Source organism: Metarhizium robertsii, assembly GCF_000187425.2.
Source record: "Metarhizium robertsii ARSEF 23 chromosome Unknown MAA_Scf_10, whole genome shotgun sequence".
Lineage (NCBI taxonomy): Eukaryota > Fungi > Ascomycota > Sordariomycetes > Hypocreales > Clavicipitaceae > Metarhizium > Metarhizium robertsii.
Genome location: NW_011942150.1, coordinates 556,224 through 574,825, shown reverse-complemented (window position 1 = coordinate 574,825; position 18,602 = coordinate 556,224). Strand labels below are relative to the sequence as shown.

Genomic DNA, 18,602 nt, shown 5'->3' with positions numbered 1-18,602 from the left:
CCTTGGAGAGATTTCGGATCGACCGACTTCCGCATGTACCTTGTGGAACGATCAACCCACCGATATCTGCTCTCCACCTGGGACAGGGCTTGGTGGCTTTCCACTGGCCTTGCCCGAGTCGACCACTGACATTGTACGTGACGGCGAGAGAGGCTGTAGCATTAATTGTGGGCCAGGCGATGCAAAACCCGGTGTCATTGGCGGCGTCGGTCAAGGAGATTGTCGTGACGGTTAATGTTTCCAAACTAACTGCAAGTTGGCAACTAAGTGGGCAAACGGCAAGAATAGTTGCCAATGGGGAATGGCCTGTGGCCCCTGTGCCTTCAATGTTACTAGTACATGTATCCATGATTCAGGTTAGCAGGTGAGGCAATACCGGGCACCGTCATGTTTCAAGACGTGACCGTTGGGTCTGTCCACTTGTCGATTGCTGGAAGGTTGCAGAATGCTTTGTCGAAGACACAACACGCCTTTGTGATGTTAGAATACGCTTTGTAGCAGTTGAAGGGTTTAGTCCCGGACTCCTGGCCTGCTCTTGGGGCAAGCTGCTTACTATCACCAACAAACTGGCGGTTTCCCGAATTCTACGCACCATCACTTGCGAGGGCGAAATTTCACAGGGCAAGATATTACAAGTTTCCCAAAAGTTAAAAAATTGAGTATAAAAGGCTGAAATTGACTTGTATTCCACAAAGCCTATTCAAGTTGGATCGACTTTTTGGAGTTTGAACCGAGGTTTCGTCGCTGCAGAGAAACATCTCACGCAGATCACACACGGGCATCAATTCGCCATGACTGTCGCCGAATACCATGCTGCTCCATGTATAAAATCACCCACAATCTCAACCCAGCCGTGGCACTCGTCTATTCTAGCTCGTGAAAATGCAAAACGCGAGGGGCATGGCTGCTGTTGCCGTAGACATCGCCCCCATACGTCAAATATCCCTGTACATCTGGCTGTCCGACTCCAAGAATGTCGCTCGCGTCTCCGTGCACCCAGACGGTTTGCATGCCCCCAATCATGTGCTGCAGGAAGTGACAGTGTACCATCCAAACGCCAGGCTGGTCAATACGAAGCCGCCACGCTCGCCAGCCGCTCCCGGCACCCGCGTCGGTTGTTTCGTTGTACCGATAAAGCATCGTGGTATCCCTTCGCACCGGGATGCTTCCTGCGAGTTGCGCCTCGGCCCTCGCCGGACTCCACGCGCCGTCACCTCCGCCAATGTCCCAATAATGGGAGCCGTGAGCATGCCAGGGGTGGACGTCGAGGGAGCCGTTCGAAGTGCCATTGTAGTCGACAGAACCTAGATTCTGAAAAACGATTTCAATGACTTCCCCGATTTTTGCTGGGTAGGTTCTCGTCCCTGGGTCCAAGCCGCCGTTTCGCAACGAGGCGTTGTAGTCGGGGAGGTATTGTGTCTGGTTCTTGTATAGAGCAACCAAGTACGGCTCGTACGATGTTGTATGTGGCAAAGGATCAGCTGCGTCTTCCGTCCAGGTATTATTGTTGAGTGTCCAGAGCTGATACCCCCTCTTGACCTGCTGAACATTGATGATGACGCGACGCGTAACTTGGTCCGCAGGCGGAAATCCAGTATCATTGCGCAGCGGTTTCAGTGCGTAGTCGAGATAGCCTTGGATGGTTTGCGGTAGTTGCACTGGTGGTTGGGTTGGGTTTTTGCTCGTCGAGACTCGACTGGCGAATTGTGAATCCGGACCGCAGCTATTCTTATAGCGAAGAAGACCATAGCTTGTGATGTTGGTGTCCTCCCGCCTTTCGACTTGAATATAGTAGTCTAGCTTTCCCAGTCGTCGGAGCTCGTCGCATGTCTTAGCTCTGAAAAGTAAATCGTAGCGCTGCCCCGAGCCTATCTGGACTTGTTGCACTCGCGAAGGCATCGTGTAACCTCCATCTGCTGCAATGACATCCAGCTCAGAGTGGTCTTCGAAACCAAACATGGCAAGCGACGTGGATGTTGCAGCAACACACCGGAAACGATATGTCAGTCCTGGCTCAACCTCTGTCACGCCCAAGTTTGCAGATACGGGGTCAGTAATGCCATAATCGCTTATACCTTTGCCGTTTATCAGCCACGCGTTTGGATCACCGGCGGAGTGAACCGGGGTAGATTCTAGACCAGCTAGGATTTCTTGATCAGTTTTGTTGAAGAGCTCCTGCAAAAGTATAATCCTCTCGCCATCGGTTTTATACGGAGCAGCCAAAGGGTCCAGAATGATCAGGGGGCCTGCTGCTGTGCTCGCCTGAAATCCGACGTGAGAATGGTACATGTAAGTACCCGCAGAACCATTAGGGCTTCGAAGTTCATAGTCAAAAAAATGATTTGGCGGAATGGGCCATTGGCTGGCCTGCGGCGTGCCGTCTGAGAAGGGATAGGCACCTTGCGTGAGACCATGCCAGTGCTACACCATACATTAGCATCGTTGGCGGAAACTCGACATTGTTCCAAGAATTCATACCATGGTGAGATTGTCGTCTTCGATATTATTATATACGCGAACCCAGAAGACTTCATTTTCGGGCATGTGTAGGGCTGGGCCAGGGATGGAGTCGTTGACTAGTGTAGCGAATTTGTTTACTCCCGCAATGCTAATATTTTGTCGAGTTACAGTAAGAACTGCGTCTGGTGTAAAAGATTCGTCATGAGTATGGTGTTGAACACCAATAACTGACACGCTGTGATACAAGAGAATGGCAAGAATCTTCGTCCACGCCATGATTGGATTGGTGCTTCAAGTCAAAAGGGATTGAGGAACTTGCTCAGACTTTGCTCGCCTCAGGCCGCTGCAGGTTGTATTATATACTCACTGAGCAACACAACACATCGGTTCAATTGAATGATACTACAGCGGATGTGTGTTGTGGCGCCAATCACTTTCCTTGAACGTTGTTTATCCGATTTCCCCAATGCTAATCTACAAAACGCGCGTAAGCTGCGCATGTGTGGCTTCGGAGCACCCCGTCGTTCCAGCCCTACCAGTACATGCTGCGCCGTTTTTTCGACCTGGGGAAGGCTAGAACTTGCCTCGGATTCATTTCCCCCGAGAAGTTGCATTGGAGACTGGGCTCGGTCTTTTACTCTCCTCTTGTTGTACCAAAGCAACCAGCACAGATAGGGCACTTATGGATTAATCTCTTTCAGAAAAGACCACGGCGGATAGAGCCGAGGGCTCATACCTCGTGGTGTGGCTACCAACTGTTGTATTCTTCAGCCTTGACATGGTGAGAACACTGATTGACCTTGCAACAAGTCACCCAATGAAAGCAAGTATACGCAAACGCAATGATGTAATGGAAATTGTCAATCGGGATGAACCGACCGTGATCTAAACTACTACAATTGCATGGGACACACCTGGTACTGTATTCTTTCTCTATAGAAAGTGTGGTGGAAAGTGAGGAGGGTGCGCAGACCGAATCAAGCCACCCTGTGTCTATATTTGACGCAATACGCTCATTCATCATCCCGAAGGCTTTCTCTTCTTTATTCGGTCAAAAATTGCAGCGCTTAACTTCAAGACGCGTAATCCATAGTCTGTTAGCATAGAGAGCATGAGATGTTCCAGACAAACGGCATCGGGAGTCTCAAGAACCGACAGGTCTTCACGTCACTCAAAGGATCGAGAAACTATTGGGATTGGCTATACCGGGCTCGCCGAACCCATTGAATTCTAGCCCTATCCGCTACGCGTCGTGCCCATTGACTCGTTGACCAGCCGCCACCAAGACCAGCCACATCCCCAACTCGGGGCAGTTAACATACTGCATTCCAGTCTCAGCCGCCACAAGCACCCTCGCAAGGCGCCGCCTCCGCGAAGGCTATCTCGCAAAGTACAAGGTCTCGAAATGGAGATCACAAGTGTGTAGATGGTGATGACGAGTCTCAGCCCCAATTCCAAACGTCATTGTCCGAGAGCCTCGGCAAAGTTGTTCCTCCATCAGGGATCGTGATTATTATCTTTATTCGGTATGTAAGTAAATATGCCAAATCAAGTCACTATTTTCCATATTTAACTCCCAGAACCTACAGCTCGAGATCATCCTGAACCATCAAGTACCGACCTACCCGCAAGAAATATATTTACTGAAACATCTTATATATCACCACCAGCCCTTTTGTTTCAATTTATTCTGTTATTACAACTTTGAGTTGACATCGGTTACAATTCTTACGACCTCATATCTACAAACTTTTTCCCCTTCTGTCTTTCAAAGTTTCGTCGTACTAGATGTCGAATCAACTTCCTCCCGGTGTTATACCGTTTGGCAGTGACGAAAACTGCACTCTTGAGACTTGCCCGGTCTCATGGAGCATTTACGGTTACCAACCATCACTTGCGGCCAATACGACTTTTTTGATGCTTTACATTGTAGCCGGAGCAATCCATGGCTATCTTGGCATTCGATGGAGAAGCTGGGGGTTTATGACTGGCATGCTGCTGGGATGCCTTTGCGAAGTCATTGGCTACGCCGGCCGCGTCATTATGTGGAATAACCCCTTCTCTTACCCGGGTTTCATGACACAAATCAGTGAGCCAGTCACATGCTCTAATATCATGACGATGACTAACAAGAAGAAGTCTGTCTTACCATTGCCCCCGTATTCTTCACTGCCTCCATCTACGTTACGCTTTCAAAGACTATTGTCCATCTCGCCCCTGATTTGTCACGATTTAAACCTCAGCTTTTTTACTGGATTTTTATTCCATTCGATGCTACATGCTTGCTCCTTCAGGCTGCTGGCGGTGCCATGTCTACCAATTCGACTGGCAGTAATCAGGTTAGCAAAAACGCCTTTAAAATATGTATTAAATCTCACGGAGTCCTGACTACCATATAGACCGGTGTCAATATATCTCTAGCCGGCTTAATCTTGCAAGTCGTTGTTTTGACAATATTTATCGGCTTTTTTGCGGATTTTCTCATCCGATATTTTCGATCTGGTCAGACGAAGAAGTTTGGATGGAGACTAAAGGCCTTCTTTTCTGGTCTGACTATTGCCATTATTCTAATTCTCAGTCGTTGCGCATATCGTGTTGCCGAACTGCAAGATGGATACAGTGGCTCACTGATTAAAGAGCAGGTTCCTTTCATTATATTAGAAGGGGTGTTCGTTTTTCTCGCTACCCTAGCCTTGTGTTTTGGACATCCGGGTCTTGTCTTTAAGAAGTCGAAGCCTGCCTTTCCTAATTCTTCAGATGCTGAGGAAGGAGGTGTCCCACTTGAGCGGAAGTAGGGAGATGTTATGCGTGACTACTTCCACATACTGTATGAGATGGATGCAGTTGGTGCTGTTGATTTGAGACTTTGCAAGCTTGCCTGTAGCTCCGATGTTCATGTAACTATATTATAAATTGCCTTTTAACGAAGCAAGATGTTTTTCTGCCCTAATTTTAGAGACGTTATCACGTGGAAATATCAATAGCATCTCCCGGCCTTATTCTTGAATGTGTTTCACATGTCTCTTATAGTAGGGTGGAAAATTCCAGCCGGCTACAAAAGTCTCTCTACCCATATATATTAATACCGACTTGAATTGTGTCTTAAGAAAAGCCGGGGCTGTGCTGTCAATTTTGGCACCCCGCCTCGCCTCTTTTCCTAGCAAGACATACTGAAACCAAACGAATTATTAACATCCGACAAGCCTTCGTTCAAGACGCTAAGGCTAGATCAGATTATGAGGGGCATATGAAATGCTGAACCGGGTAGAGTTTAATTTCCTGTTATTAGCACCGATAATCTTGTTGGATTAATAATGGAGGGAGATCCTGATTATTATCGTCCGGCATGTGAAAAAAATGCTCTTAATTTGCGGAGATTTACAGAAATAGACTTTGGAAATTTCTCGTGAAGCCAAAACCCGGACTGTCCGGCCACTTCAATTTCAATCCCAGCACGGTAATGTTTTTGCCAAGGGGGATGGAGAGGATGAAGAAGACTCCATGCTATCGGGCTTTTGCTCTGTCTAAAGTTGAAATATAAAAGATTATAATTGAGACAGACACCTTTTCCCTTCAAATGTTGAGCAAAATGGACAGCTCTCACGTCTATACCTATAGTACTCTTGTTGCACGAAAGAAATCCAGATTGTATTCCAGAGCTCGTTCCAGGTTTACTAGACCTACACTAGAAGCTTACTATTACCGAGGAGCATAGAAAAACTGGGTACGTGCAAATATATAGAATCCTACTGCTGACTATCCTCTACGCTGCCAAAGAATAACTGACCATTCATGCCAGTTCCAAAACAGGACCCACGTTCATGAAGACGACACACGGATTATAGCCCGAAGTTGCCAACTCAAGACATACGAGTTATCCACAATCTAATTTACAAAATTGTAGTGAGTAGCAGCAGCACAACGGCAGGCGGCGCCTCGGACCGTGAATGCGGACACTAGCATGAGACGTGGTATCTTGCAAAAGCAGGCATGGATGGCCAAATTTCCATGCACGTCTTTAAAGCCAAGAGGTTAGCGTGAGCGAAATCAAATTCAACTTCCATAGCAACTGCCGCTCAGATTATATTTACCAGTAAAGATGGGTGAGGAAATGACTTTCCTCGCCGCGCAGGCTCTCCCAGGATAGCGGCCGGATATATCGCCCCGAAATTGAAGCATCTGGGCCGAGAAGAGGCCTACAGTACGGGAAACGGAAAGTAGACTATCAGATGTTTCTGAACACTTTATCAGCATGTAGGATGACCTACCATGAGTTTTGGAGAGTGTGCGAGGCAACACCGGCAGTACTCCAGTAGAAATGCGGCCTCACGAATCATAGAATACCACTGGAAACGTCAAGTGGTGCACAGTCGTGTGGGCGTCTTCATTGGCCGTCTTTAGCATTCGACCACCCGTGACGAATCGCTTTAAGCAACATGGAATAGAGACATGTTGTAATAAAATAAGCGTCAAGTGCATGGGATCACCATCACAGGCGGGCTGTTCAACAAACGCAAATGCTCACCGCAGCCAAGTAAACATGTCGTGTGTCATGTTGTGAAGCACCACTCGCTAGGTTCATAAAACTAAAAGGTGAAAATATTGGTTAAGGGAATATATTATCGATAAATGGGCACAATCACTTGTCGAAACGTGACATAATGCAATGAATTTGCTCCATATAAATCGGTGACTGGATAGGAACCGACTTGATACGAAACACTACCTGGATGCGTCTAATTCCAGCTTCATTTATTACTAAAGACCTTCCCATCGATGTAATGTACCAACTCGGTGACAGGCTCCAGCTCGTCTTGCCCAGCACCAAAATCCATGCCCATTTTCATCACTCGTCTGTAGTTCTTCCCCGGGCTGACTTTGCCCAGCACATACGGCTGTCTGGTGGCTACCCTGTCAGGCACGGGGATGCTGCGTCCAACAATGGCCTCCATTCCCTGCCAAGCAAACGTGATGGCTTCTTTGGCATCGGCAGGAATGCCCGCCTCGTCCAGCATCATGACCTTGGCTGCAGGAAACGCAGCCTGCAAGTAGTCTGTAATATTGGGGTTCTTGGCACCTCCGCCACACATGTAAATCTCACAGAGCGGGCCGTAGTCGGTCGGCATGTAGCGCTTGTAGTGGTCAACAATGGCTTTGGCCGTGATCCTAGTGATGGTGGCGACGACGTCGTTGGGGGAAAGCCCTCTTTGCAGACCTTGTTCGATCAAGTCGTGAGCAACTGTGTCGCGAAAGGTTTCGCGGCCCGTTGTTTTGGGGGGGTCGAGGGAAAAGTACGAAAACGACGAGAGGAACTTGTCCACCATTTCCTCGTCGACGGTGCCAGCCTTGCCCATGCGGCCGTCCTGGTCGTACTCTTGCTGGCCGTCTGTAAAGTATCGGACGGCGGCGTCAATGAAGACGTTGCTCGGCCCCGTGTCAAAGTCGAAAAACTCGGGGTTGAGCTTGCCGTCCTTGTCCGGCGGGATGAAGCAGACGTTGGCAATGCCGCCAATGTTCTGGCAAGCGCGAAGTTTGGTCGGGTGATGCAGGACGAGCGAGTCAAAAAGGCAATGAGAGGCGCTCCCTGGCGCCCGGCGGCTTGGTCCGAGACGCGGAAGTCTGTCACTGTCGTGATGCCCGTCATGGACGCCAGGAAGCATCCTTCGGCCATGGTAAGAGCAGACGTGACTTTTCCCTCTTCCGGCATACTTACAAACCAGATGGTTTGGCCATGAGACCCAATGGCATCGATTGAGGAGAGTGGAACGTCATGTCTCTGGGAGAAGATTTTGACAGCCTGGGCAAACTCCTTGCCTAAAATGACGTTGACTTCTGAAAGCTCTTCTGGCGATGTCGTGTTGTGAAGGATCATTGCCATGACGCGTTTCTTGATGGTCGGCTCCAGGGGCACTTCATCATACTTGAGCAGCTCAAAATGCATCGGCGCATTGGGGGTTGCTTGTCTGAACCGACACAAGGCACAATCGATTCCATCCATGGACGTGCCAGAGTTGAGGCCCAACACAATGAGATCTAATGGTGAGGAATGTGAGCCAGTGGCTCCATCGTGAACCGAACCCATCGTGTCCGTTGAGGTTTCGCTGATGCTTTTTAACTTGGAACCTCGGACAACAGCTCATGAGAGAGTATTCATATGAAAGACATGGAATCATAGGCTACATATCATCAACAAATGCAAATACGGCATGCTTCTCCTCAATACCGCACGTGACGGATGCAGGGTAGATGCGGGAGGATGCTCCCTGTTGTTTTCAGCTTACACGCTTACATGCTTAAGTGCTTAAACGCTTAAATGAACAAAGGGAAAGTCAGACATGTGTAACACAAGGTAAGCAGTACAAGCAAATGATTGGGCCGCCAAGCCAACCACACCGTTGGCATATAAGCGTTTAGCCGTTTCTTCCCATAAATGTATAACCGTTGGTAAATCATGAACGGGTGGATGACTGATCGTGCGATAAGATCGAGCCAGTTTCTCGGCGCGAATGGCAGACGCAACCGGGGGACCTGCATATATGTATGATCCAGCCGTCTCACTCCTCCCCGGACGGAAGCATTGTCTTCTGCAGGTGTTTTTGCATCAGTTCCCACACCCGTCCCCCGTGGCCGATTCCCCGATTCTTACCTCTGACAAACCTCAGCCACAAGCAAGTATCAATGCACCGAGACAATCCTTCAAACAACCATGCCATACGTATATCAAGCATCTGGCCCATCACCAGCGTTACTGAATCGCTTGTCTCCTACTGTCTCTCGACTTTCGGAAAAAATGGCCTTGCCACAAATATGGCAATACATACCTGGAAAGGTGTTGCTTTTCCTCATCAATTTGGTGTCTGCGGTTGCCCTGATATTCGAAGGTACTGATCCGCGGACTTGACTTGTTGTTCACACCATCCAAGCTGACATGTGTGATAACAGGATACAATCAAGGCGTCTATGGCACGGTTAGCGGCACTCCTGGCTTCATCAAAATGGCCCAAATCGGCCATGATGATGTTGTCACAGACAGTATCAAACAAGGTGGCCTCGCCGCTGCGTACTACTTTGGCGGTATGTGGGGATGCTTCATCGGAGGTAAGCGTACATCAGACTGAAGACGCTCAGGTGGTAAACATCTCATAACTAACATGTGCCCGTAAAAGGATGGGTGGGCGACAAGTTTGGCCGCAAGAACGGCGTCCTCGCGGGGACGTGGTTTGGCATCGTCGGCGCCGCTCTCCAAGCAGCCAGCCAGAATTCCAACATGTTCCTGTGCGCTCGCGTCATTGCGGGCATTGGCATCGGCTTCATGAATGCCATTATCCTCCCTTGGGTCAGTGAGCTGTCTCAGTCACACGACCGTGGCTCCAGCTTTTCGCTCGTATTCGTCGCCAATTTTCTCGGCATCACTATCGCCTACTGGATCAACTTTGGGCTTCGCGAATCCAATGAGTCCTTTCAATGGCGATTCCCGCTTGCGTGGATGATCATCCCTCTCATTGTTGTTGACGTGGCCGTTCCTTTCTTGCCAGAATCACCACGGTATGTGCTGTCTACAGATTCGGTACTGTCCAATGCCTAACTCTGTCCTAGGTGGCTAATAGCGAATGGCAAACGAACGGAAGCCATCAGCATCCTCTGTAAGCTTCGGGGGGATCTGTCTTCAAATGACTCCCAAATTGTCGCCGAAGTCGAGCAGCTGGATGCCATTGTCGAAGCCACCCATCACAAACGAAATGACCTTGTCAATATTAGTTTGGGCGGTCGCTATTCAGGTAAACTCCATTTGGGAAGACGTGCCGTCATGGGATTTGCGCTGCAATGGATTCAACAATGGACAGGCATCTTGGCCATTGTGTCATGGGCTGGCAAGCTCTTCAGCCTTGCGGGCTTCGACTCGTACAAGTCGCTCTTGCTGGCAGGACTTGTCAACTCTCTAGGCGTGCCTGGAACTGCAGCAGCAGCACTTGTAATCGATCGCATGGGCCGTGTCAAGTCGTTGTTGGTTTCGTTTGTCATTCAAGGCGTCTCGCTCTTCCTTGTCGCCGCTCTCATCAAAACATCCGAGGACCGTGCCGCAACTGACCCAGACTTGTCAGCAAATCTCGGCACAGGAGCAGCCTCTTTTGTTTTTGTCTACCTCTGGTGAGTTGCCCCTCTCCCTCGCCGCAAAGGTAGTCGTTTGTTAGACTGCTAATCGCGAACAAGGTTCTTTTGCATGTTTAATATCGTACCTTCATGGATCTACGGCACTGAGATCTGGCCACAGGAAATCCGTGCCAAGGGTTATAGCTTCACTATATTCGGGTGGGCTACCGGCTGCGGCATGACACAATTCGTTATTCCCATCTTGCTCGACAAATTGGGATGGGCGACCTACGTGTTTTTTGGCTCCTTGAATATCGTAGCCTTCCCTATTGTATGGCTTACTTACCCTGAGGTTGCCGGCAGGTCATTAGAGCAAGTCTCGTTGCTCTTCACGAACGACAGCATCTTCGTCAACAAGAACATGGACGACTACGAGCGCCGCATGGATCAGGCAGGCGGAAATGTCGCCATTGCCGTCCGTCGCCTTCTTGACGAAGTGGATGGAGAGTTTTCGCCTGTGCTATCGATCGAGACCACCGATAAGGGTCCCGGAGAAAAGGCTGGTGGGCAATCGGTTGTATTGTAGGACGTGTTTCGTAGTAATGGACAACAAGTTGTCATGGTGCACACGTCGTCTGGCACACTGCCGCGGAGCAACCTGGGATCGGTTCGAGATAAATCTACCGTCTGGTAGGGTTTTACACTCTCAAGCTATGCAATTTTCTGATAATGTCACCTGCGTTGGCACAGCTTGATCTTGGCGACCAATCCAGGCCCTTACTGTGACAAGGGCCTAGTATTCAGGGGCCTAGAACAACATTCGTATTCAACTAATCCTTTGCTTTGATATCAAAAGTCGTTGGTTTTTTTCAGGCCCTAAGGGCGGAAGACCTTTATTTTTATTAAGAGGCGGTGAGGGACCTTACCATTGGTCTCGTGATCAGAGCCCTTGTGTAACTATCGTCGGGTTCAAAGCTCGGCCCGTGCCTTCATGGCAACGTGTCATCCATGTAACACTTATATACCGGTGAGGACTCGGAGCAGGATTAGATCTCGTGTATGTGTTCTGTCTATTATCTCAATGGTACATCGTGTTGCACCGCAAAGCACCGAGCTCTCGCAAATGCCAGGCCCGTTACTGAAGTTATTGCAGAACAAAGAGCCAAAGGACAACACAACTATCCTCAAAGCGTTGGGCGAGGACGGAGAGGCCCCAATCAAGCCATCCGCAAACTTGCCAATTTAACTAGGACTTTCTGGTGTGGTATTTGCATCAATTGATATGTACAGTTATCTACGTCCGTCGCCGTAGTCTTTACTTCTGGCCATGCAGCCAGACCAGACCGTGTAACCACATCCCCAACCTGCTGACAGTAAACACAGCCCTTCCATCCAACCAACGCATATTGGGCCGCAATGCCCTCCGCTGCATGGGTGCCCAAAAATGTAAAATAGAGGGGAAAGGTAGGTTCAAATCACCGTCTCGAGATCTTCTTGTCTTTCACCTTATCAGCGCGTTGCCTCCTTCGCGATTCTTTTCACCTCTAGCAGATTTATCACACCCGAGTAAAACCTGATTCTCACAGCATGTCGAAGCAGGGAGACGACAGCCGTTCGCCAACCGTATTATCACGGATTTGGTCGAGACTCAGACGTCTATTTCACCGTTCAAGCCGCCTGCCAAGCCAATCAGCTACCCAAATTTCCAGTAACGGCCAAACAGACGATGATAACGTTCAATCTACCGGGCCTACGAATATCTCGAAAACCATAGCAGCGCCCGATTCGACCAGTAACAAATCTCTTGCAGACAGTCAACAAGACGCTACTGCGAGCGACAATGTTGTTCAGTCGGAAGCAAAGTCCGAGTCGAGTCTCTGGCAAGAGGCGCTCGAGAAAACAGATAAAACGACAAAGGCCCGCATTGATAAATACATGAGTCGTGAGGATATCAAGGTTCAGATTGATGAACTAATTGGTATCGTACGAGAGAGGGAAAAAGAGTTTAAAGACAAAACACACAAAATCAAGATTGGAGATCGGGAAATTATATGGAGAGACTATGCCAATCGGGTCGTTTCCTGGATAACTGATATCGGCAACTTTGCAGTTAAGTTTGCCCCATCTGGATCTGAAGTTGTCTGGTCGGCCCTGAAAGTTCTTCTCAAGGTATTCCCTTTCATCATATCATGTTGTTTTGTTCATCGGCGAATGAGGAGCTAAACCACGTACTTTAGGCCCACGTAGATCAATGCCAGCAACTCACTGCCCTCTTGGGGTGCGCGGAGAAAGTTTTGCGCTTGGTCCGGCGTGGCAAAATTTACGAAGCTATTTACATCGAAGGAGCTACCGAGACGAGTTTCAAGTCCTCGGAGGGCCTGCGCGAAGCACTAGTCAATGCATATCAAGCGTGTCTTAGCCTTCTGGCACTTACAGTTGATTGCCTCCAACAGACAAATATCGTTCGATTCCTGCATGCCCTAGAAAATCCCCGGGGGGAAGGTAATGAGATGGTCGGGGCACTAAGTAAGTCGGAAGCCCTCCTTTCTCGCGAGGTACAAGCTTGTGAAGCCGAGCAAAGACAGACGGAAAATGCAAAGAACAGAGAGCTCCTTCAAAGATTAAACGAGCCTCTACGGTACATTGACCAGCGAATGGCTGCTCTATTTACGCAAGTGGAAAGGAGTAAACATTACGACACATTGGACTTTATCAGCAAGGTGAACATCGGCAATCAACATCAGAGAAGGAAGAACACAAGGTTAGAAGGAACTTGCGACTGGCTATTGGAACGCCAGAAGTTCCTTCACTGGGAAACTTCCAGCATGTCGTCAATTTTCTGGCTCAACGGTGAAGGTAGTTGCCCTGCCACTGCGTGCACCAATGCCTGGGAATTCTAACTAATCTTTCATAGTTGGCGCCGGAAAATCTCTACTTACTTCTAAAGTCGTTGATCGCTACTACGTCGATGCTCAGAGGCTGATAGACGAGGTCGATAGCCCATTGGTCGACGAAGGCTTCGCATTCTTCTACTGCAGTAAAGGTGATGCTGACATCCAGGATGATTTGGAAACCCATCTTCTCAGAAGCTTTTTGCGGCAACTGGCTACCGTTCCGCATTATCCGACGAGCATGGAGCAAAGCCTCATTGGGCTCTGCGATGAAATGAGGAAGAAGTCTGAAGTATTCTCTGTCCAAAAGTGCCAAGAGAAGATAGTGCAGCTCATCAATATTCTTCCCCGCACTATTTTCGTTTTAGATGCCCTTGATGAATGCGACAAAGGAACTGCCAAGAGACTTGTGAAATTCTTCACGAGACTTATGGATGAGTCTCAAAGCCTTATCAAGATCTTTGTTTCAAGCCGAGACGAGCAGCATATTCGCAGAACTATCTGTAGCAACCACACGGTCGAAATTACCATCAATAAGGACAATCATGACGATATTGAAAGGTATATCAGCACGACAATAGAAGAGGTGGGCGATGAATGGTCATCAGATGTAAAATTGGCTGTGGAAGAGAAGCTGTCCAAGGGGCACCATGGAATGTAAGGCTCACCATATCCAGGGCTCTCTGATGGAGATCCATTGCTTACAATCGGATACAGGTTTAGATGGGCATTCCTGCAGATTGATCAGCTCAAATCCCTCACATCCGCCGAGGCAATCTTGGACCGTCTCGAGAACCTCCCCAAAGACCTCGTGGCAGCATATGACGAGATTTATAATGAAAAACAAGAATTTGATCGAATTTTGCTGCAACGGGCTGTAAGATGGGTATTATATGTCCGAATGCCACTATCAACCGAGCAATTGCTCTCAGCAGTCCGGTTACAAGCTAAGCACGACGATCAAAATGTCTACACTTTGGAGAAATCCAGGGAACTGACCAAATTGCAACTTGCACAAATCTGCTGCCATCTCATAAATGAGGATGTCGAAGATGATGCTTGGAAATTCGCTCATGCATCCGTCTTGGAATACTTTCAGACCCAACATCAGTCTTGGATGGAAGAAACAGCCAAAATTGAGCTGGCAAAGTTGTCGCTTCTAATTCTTATTAAGCGTTATAGCGCATGGCCACTTCCAGAAGATGCATGTAAGGGATTGATTGAAAGCCCTCCTCTCCGCCCCATCGACGTCTCAGGCGACTTCCGATCACGACGCAGGAGTCCTAAATTGGAAAATTATGTGTCAGTTTTTTGGCCGTGGCATATCCAAGCAACACAAGCTGGGGATAATGGATGTCCACAAGTGTCACATCTTCTCAAACGGTTTATGGCAGTCGAGGGCGAAACCTTGAGCTCCAGCGAGGAGTATCGAAGATGGATCCAACACGCCTCGAGACAGATGCGTTTTAAGCTGATTAAGGGGGACTATGCACATCTAGTGGACGGTCTAAGTCTCAACAGCAACCTAGTTTTCTGGATAATAGCTCTCAATCTTTATGCTACAGCAAAAACATGGATGGGTGGCCATCTCAATGTACAACAACTCAACTGGCAAGGATTTGATGCTCTCGCATTCGCTGCTCGGCACGGCCACGACACACTTTGTGTCGAGCTAATCAAGATGGGCAGCGATACGAACAGAATCCTACATGTACGTGATTGGAGTGACGCGTCTTTGTCTATGAAAACAAGTGCGCTTAGGGAAGCCGTTATGGGGAAGCACGTACCTTGCGTCAGGACGCTTCTGGAGCACAACGCTGATCCGAATCTACATACATCCTCTATAGCTATTTGTGAAGCGGCACAGCGTAACACCGAAATTTTGGGGGCTCTCCTTGAATATAATGCGAGCCCAAATCTTTTGTGTCCGGAAGAATGCCGATTTAATTCTGCATTAGAAGCGGCCGCATGTTGGGACGACTCTGCTTACAGGGCGGAATTGTTAATCAACGCCGGAGCGATTATTGACGCGGATCTCCCCAGGGCTGGCACTGCACTCACAAGTGCCGCGTTCTGGGGCTCACTAAATAGTGTTAAGATTCTTGTCAAGCATGGGGCAGATGTGAATGCTCATCTAAAAGTTCAGCGTGGTAGTGTCTTGGCCTCTGCTCTTTTCGGTCAGGGTGACGTGGCCTTGTTAAAGTTTCTTATCGAGGAGGCAAAGGCGGATCCGCAGAAGATGATTTCTAATTTTCCACGTACTAGTATAGTGTTTATGGACGATACTAGTGCAAGAGCCTTAAGACTGCGAATGAGGTATGAAAAGGCAGATTATTTAATTAGCGGGCAACATCTCACTCGCGACGACTTGGTAAATATTGGGTATATCAGAAATAGTACTGCTTAAACAAGGACAAAGAGCAATATTCTACTGAAGTTTGTATTATTGTATGCTATAAGAAATTTTAGGGATAAAGCTAATATAATTATATTTTAAAAGTCCTTATTATTATAAAAATAAAGCTAAGACCAAGAGAGTATAAAACAGATCGCGATACGCTTAAGACTAAACTTTGGTCATGTAAGTAGTCTTGACACGTTTTGCGCAAAAAGAGAATTTTTATACTAATTTATTACATCCATAAAATATAATGCGACATCACGTCTAGCATATAGCTTGCGTCTTAATAACCAATTTTCTAGAATCTCTGGTCTGTAGAACTAATTTAATCCTTTCACCTTTAGATCCTGTGTATTCCGCTACGATGTTAAATAAACTATATCCAAAAGATTGTTATTCACAAGCAGGAGTATTTCGTTCCACGCGTGGCTATTGTTTTAAAGATTTTCATTTTAACTAGTTGTCTTAACAATTCTGCGGCTGCAAGCCTGGCATATTAATAATTGTAGTAGTACTTGAAAACATCACGTGATAAGCTGCTCACATCTTCATCTGAGTAACTCATCGCAGACCGCATCTTCTTCAGACACACCTTTCGCATTGTACGGCAATGGCACTCAGAAACACCTTCAATTCTGCGGCACGTCGTATGAAGTCTTCGTTTAGCCACTCCTATAAACGGCTACATTCTTCGGGACCCGTTTCCGAAGAAAACATAACACGGTACTGTGTCGGGGGCTACCACCCTGTGAGAATTGGAGACTTGTTCCGTGACGGCAAATATAAAATCATCAGCAAACTTGGATATGGTGTTTATTCCACCGTCTGGCTTGCCTTTGATCTCGAGTAAGTCTTAGTATTGCTGGGAAAAGATACTTTTACTGAGTTCGACTCCAGGTCGGAGCGGCATGTTGCGCTCAAGATTCTCACAGCCGACTCTTTCGGACATGGAAACGACACCTTTGAAATCGATATTCTCAAACGCATACGAAGTGAGATTGCCTCCGACCCCGGAAGACACCATATTCTTCCGCTGCTTGATAACTTCAAGCATGATGGTCCAAATGGAAATCATGCCTGCCTTGTCTTCCCGGCCATGGGCCCGGATATGTCCAAGTACAGGCGACTTTTCCCAAATCTGAGAATTCCCTTGCCTCTCATGAAGGATATTTCAAGACAATTTCTGCTCGCTCTATCGTATTTACACGACACATGTCAAGTCATACACACGGGTTAGTAAACGGTCTCGGCGTTGATTGATCCTTTACTCGCCTGCCCCTAATAATAGTCTCAGACATAAAGCCTCAAAATATCCTAATTCAGACTTCTGCCATAAAGAATATGTTCAAGCACGCACCGTCTGAAGCATTTAAGCCAGACAGCTTAGCGCTGCCTCCTCCGCTGGACTTTTACACTGAATCTGCTCAAGTCTCCTCCGCGGAAGAAGATTTAGCTCACTCGACCGACATCTCCATTATGTTGGCAGATTTTGGTACAGGTAGGACATTCAGCACAGGCGTAGTTGCGCTCATCTAATGAGTTGGTTGCAGCAAGCTGGTTCGAAAGGCACCTCACAGAGTGGATCCAGCCTCAAATGCTGCGAGCTCCCGAGGTGATACTCGAAGCGAATTGGGATCACAAGGTTGATGTATGGAATCTGGGACTAATTGTAAGTTCTATTAGGACTGTAACACTGTGATATACGGCATGTTGATGCTTGCCTTGACAGATATGGGAACTTGCAGAGGGACGACTTCTGTTCGATGGCATGTGGACTCCGAGTGGCCCGTATTCACCTGAAGCTCATTTAGCTCAAATAACTGCCGTGTTTGGCAGTATACCCAGGCCATTATTAGATCGATCGAAGAATCGACATCGATATTTTGACACTGACGGTATGGATACCCTGCAACCTGGTTAGCACAAACTTGACTACATTATGCTGAATCATCGTTCCATCACATAGGCAAACTTCTCAAGCCGTCAGCCTTCCCACCGTGCAGTCTGGAACAATTTAGCAAGAATCCTGACCTCTCGGGTGCGGAAAAGAAGAGTTTTTTGCATTTTATTAGGTCCATGGTGAGAACGGACCCAGAGGAGCGCTTAGATGCGAGGAAGCTACTAGAATCACCTTGGCTGGCTTAACTGTGTAAATGGTCTTTTGATATGCTGGCAAGACCTGAAGGTGTCGGCCTGGCACAAGATAGCAGAGGCCACGGTTGGACTTGCGGCAACGGAGGTGACGCTTTAAGTGCTTTGCATGGAGGTGGGACGTGGTGGAACACTTCACCCGTCCGATTGCTATAGCCTCGAAATCGTGTCAATGCATGTTCTAGCACACGATATAGATCTGTAATGAAGCTCCACTCAGAAATCCAAGACTCGGCGGAAACGCGAGAACTGTGCCGACGAGAAGATGGGCTCATATGGAGCTGGTTGAGGGGGGTTTGAGCTCTGCTGTTGGATAAGCTCGTCGTCTAGTTCCATCGGATATGAGACCTTGGATTGCTTCTCGTGACACCGTATGATCCCGCCCCAAATAACTGACACGTAGATTCCCAGGGTGTAGAAGGACCAAAACTGAATATGCAAGAATTAGTCTACTACAAGCGCTTGTGCCAAGTTCAAGGTTGTCGGTACCTAGAAGTCTCCTCCTCTCTTGTCGTTCAGCGTTTCTAATATTCTTGGGTCAGTTGGATTCATCATGAAGAGCATTAAAGTGTGGTCCGTTCCCAGTTGCAAGTGCATGTCCTTGGTTT

At 48.0% G+C, this 18,602-nt stretch overlaps 6 protein-coding genes across 6 annotated transcripts; 4 read left to right on the top strand and 2 right to left on the bottom strand.

Moving 5' to 3' along the window:
• Positions 1-864: 864 nt before the first annotated feature.
• On the bottom strand, positions 865-2,736 carry MAA_07770 (multicopper oxidase; the record flags this gene model as incomplete). Its single annotated transcript, XM_007825768.1, has 2 exons — positions 865-2,421; positions 2,479-2,736. 2 exons carry the CDS (start codon positions 2,734-2,736, stop codon positions 865-867), a joined length of 1,815 nt encoding a protein of 604 aa, XP_007823959.1.
• Positions 2,737-4,248: 1,512 nt separating this feature from the next.
• Positions 4,249-5,255, top strand: MAA_07771 (RTA1 like protein; the record flags this gene model as incomplete). Its single annotated transcript, XM_007825769.1, has 3 exons — positions 4,249-4,549; positions 4,600-4,799; positions 4,860-5,255. The coding sequence occupies 3 exons, from the start codon at positions 4,249-4,251 to the stop codon at positions 5,253-5,255; spliced, it is 897 nt and encodes a 298-aa protein (XP_007823960.1).
• A 1,953-nt stretch (positions 5,256-7,208) lies between these two features.
• On the bottom strand, positions 7,209-8,542 carry MAA_07772 (UPF0075 domain protein; the record flags this gene model as incomplete). The annotated part of the gene is made up of 2 exons (XM_007825770.1): positions 7,209-8,121; positions 8,178-8,542. The coding sequence occupies 2 exons, from the start codon at positions 8,540-8,542 to the stop codon at positions 7,209-7,211; spliced, it is 1,278 nt and encodes a 425-aa protein (XP_007823961.1).
• A 708-nt stretch (positions 8,543-9,250) lies between these two features.
• On the top strand, positions 9,251-11,137 carry MAA_07773 (General substrate transporter; the record flags this gene model as incomplete). The annotated part of the gene is made up of 5 exons (XM_007825771.2): positions 9,251-9,341; positions 9,403-9,558; positions 9,627-10,005; positions 10,057-10,608; positions 10,672-11,137. 5 exons carry the CDS (start codon positions 9,251-9,253, stop codon positions 11,135-11,137), a joined length of 1,644 nt encoding a protein of 547 aa, XP_007823962.2.
• A 1,001-nt stretch (positions 11,138-12,138) lies between these two features.
• Positions 12,139-15,849, top strand: MAA_07774 (ankyrin protein; the record flags this gene model as incomplete). Its single annotated transcript, XM_007825772.2, has 4 exons — positions 12,139-12,720; positions 12,789-13,407; positions 13,466-14,099; positions 14,160-15,849. 4 exons carry the CDS (start codon positions 12,139-12,141, stop codon positions 15,847-15,849), a joined length of 3,525 nt encoding a protein of 1,174 aa, XP_007823963.2.
• Positions 15,850-16,453: 604 nt separating this feature from the next.
• On the top strand, positions 16,454-17,764 carry MAA_07775 (Protein kinase, catalytic domain protein; the record flags this gene model as incomplete). The annotated part of the gene is made up of 5 exons (XM_007825773.1): positions 16,454-16,689; positions 16,741-17,075; positions 17,132-17,341; positions 17,394-17,512; positions 17,573-17,764. 5 exons carry the CDS (start codon positions 16,454-16,456, stop codon positions 17,762-17,764), a joined length of 1,092 nt encoding a protein of 363 aa, XP_007823964.1.
• Positions 17,765-18,602: the final 838 nt, after the last annotated feature.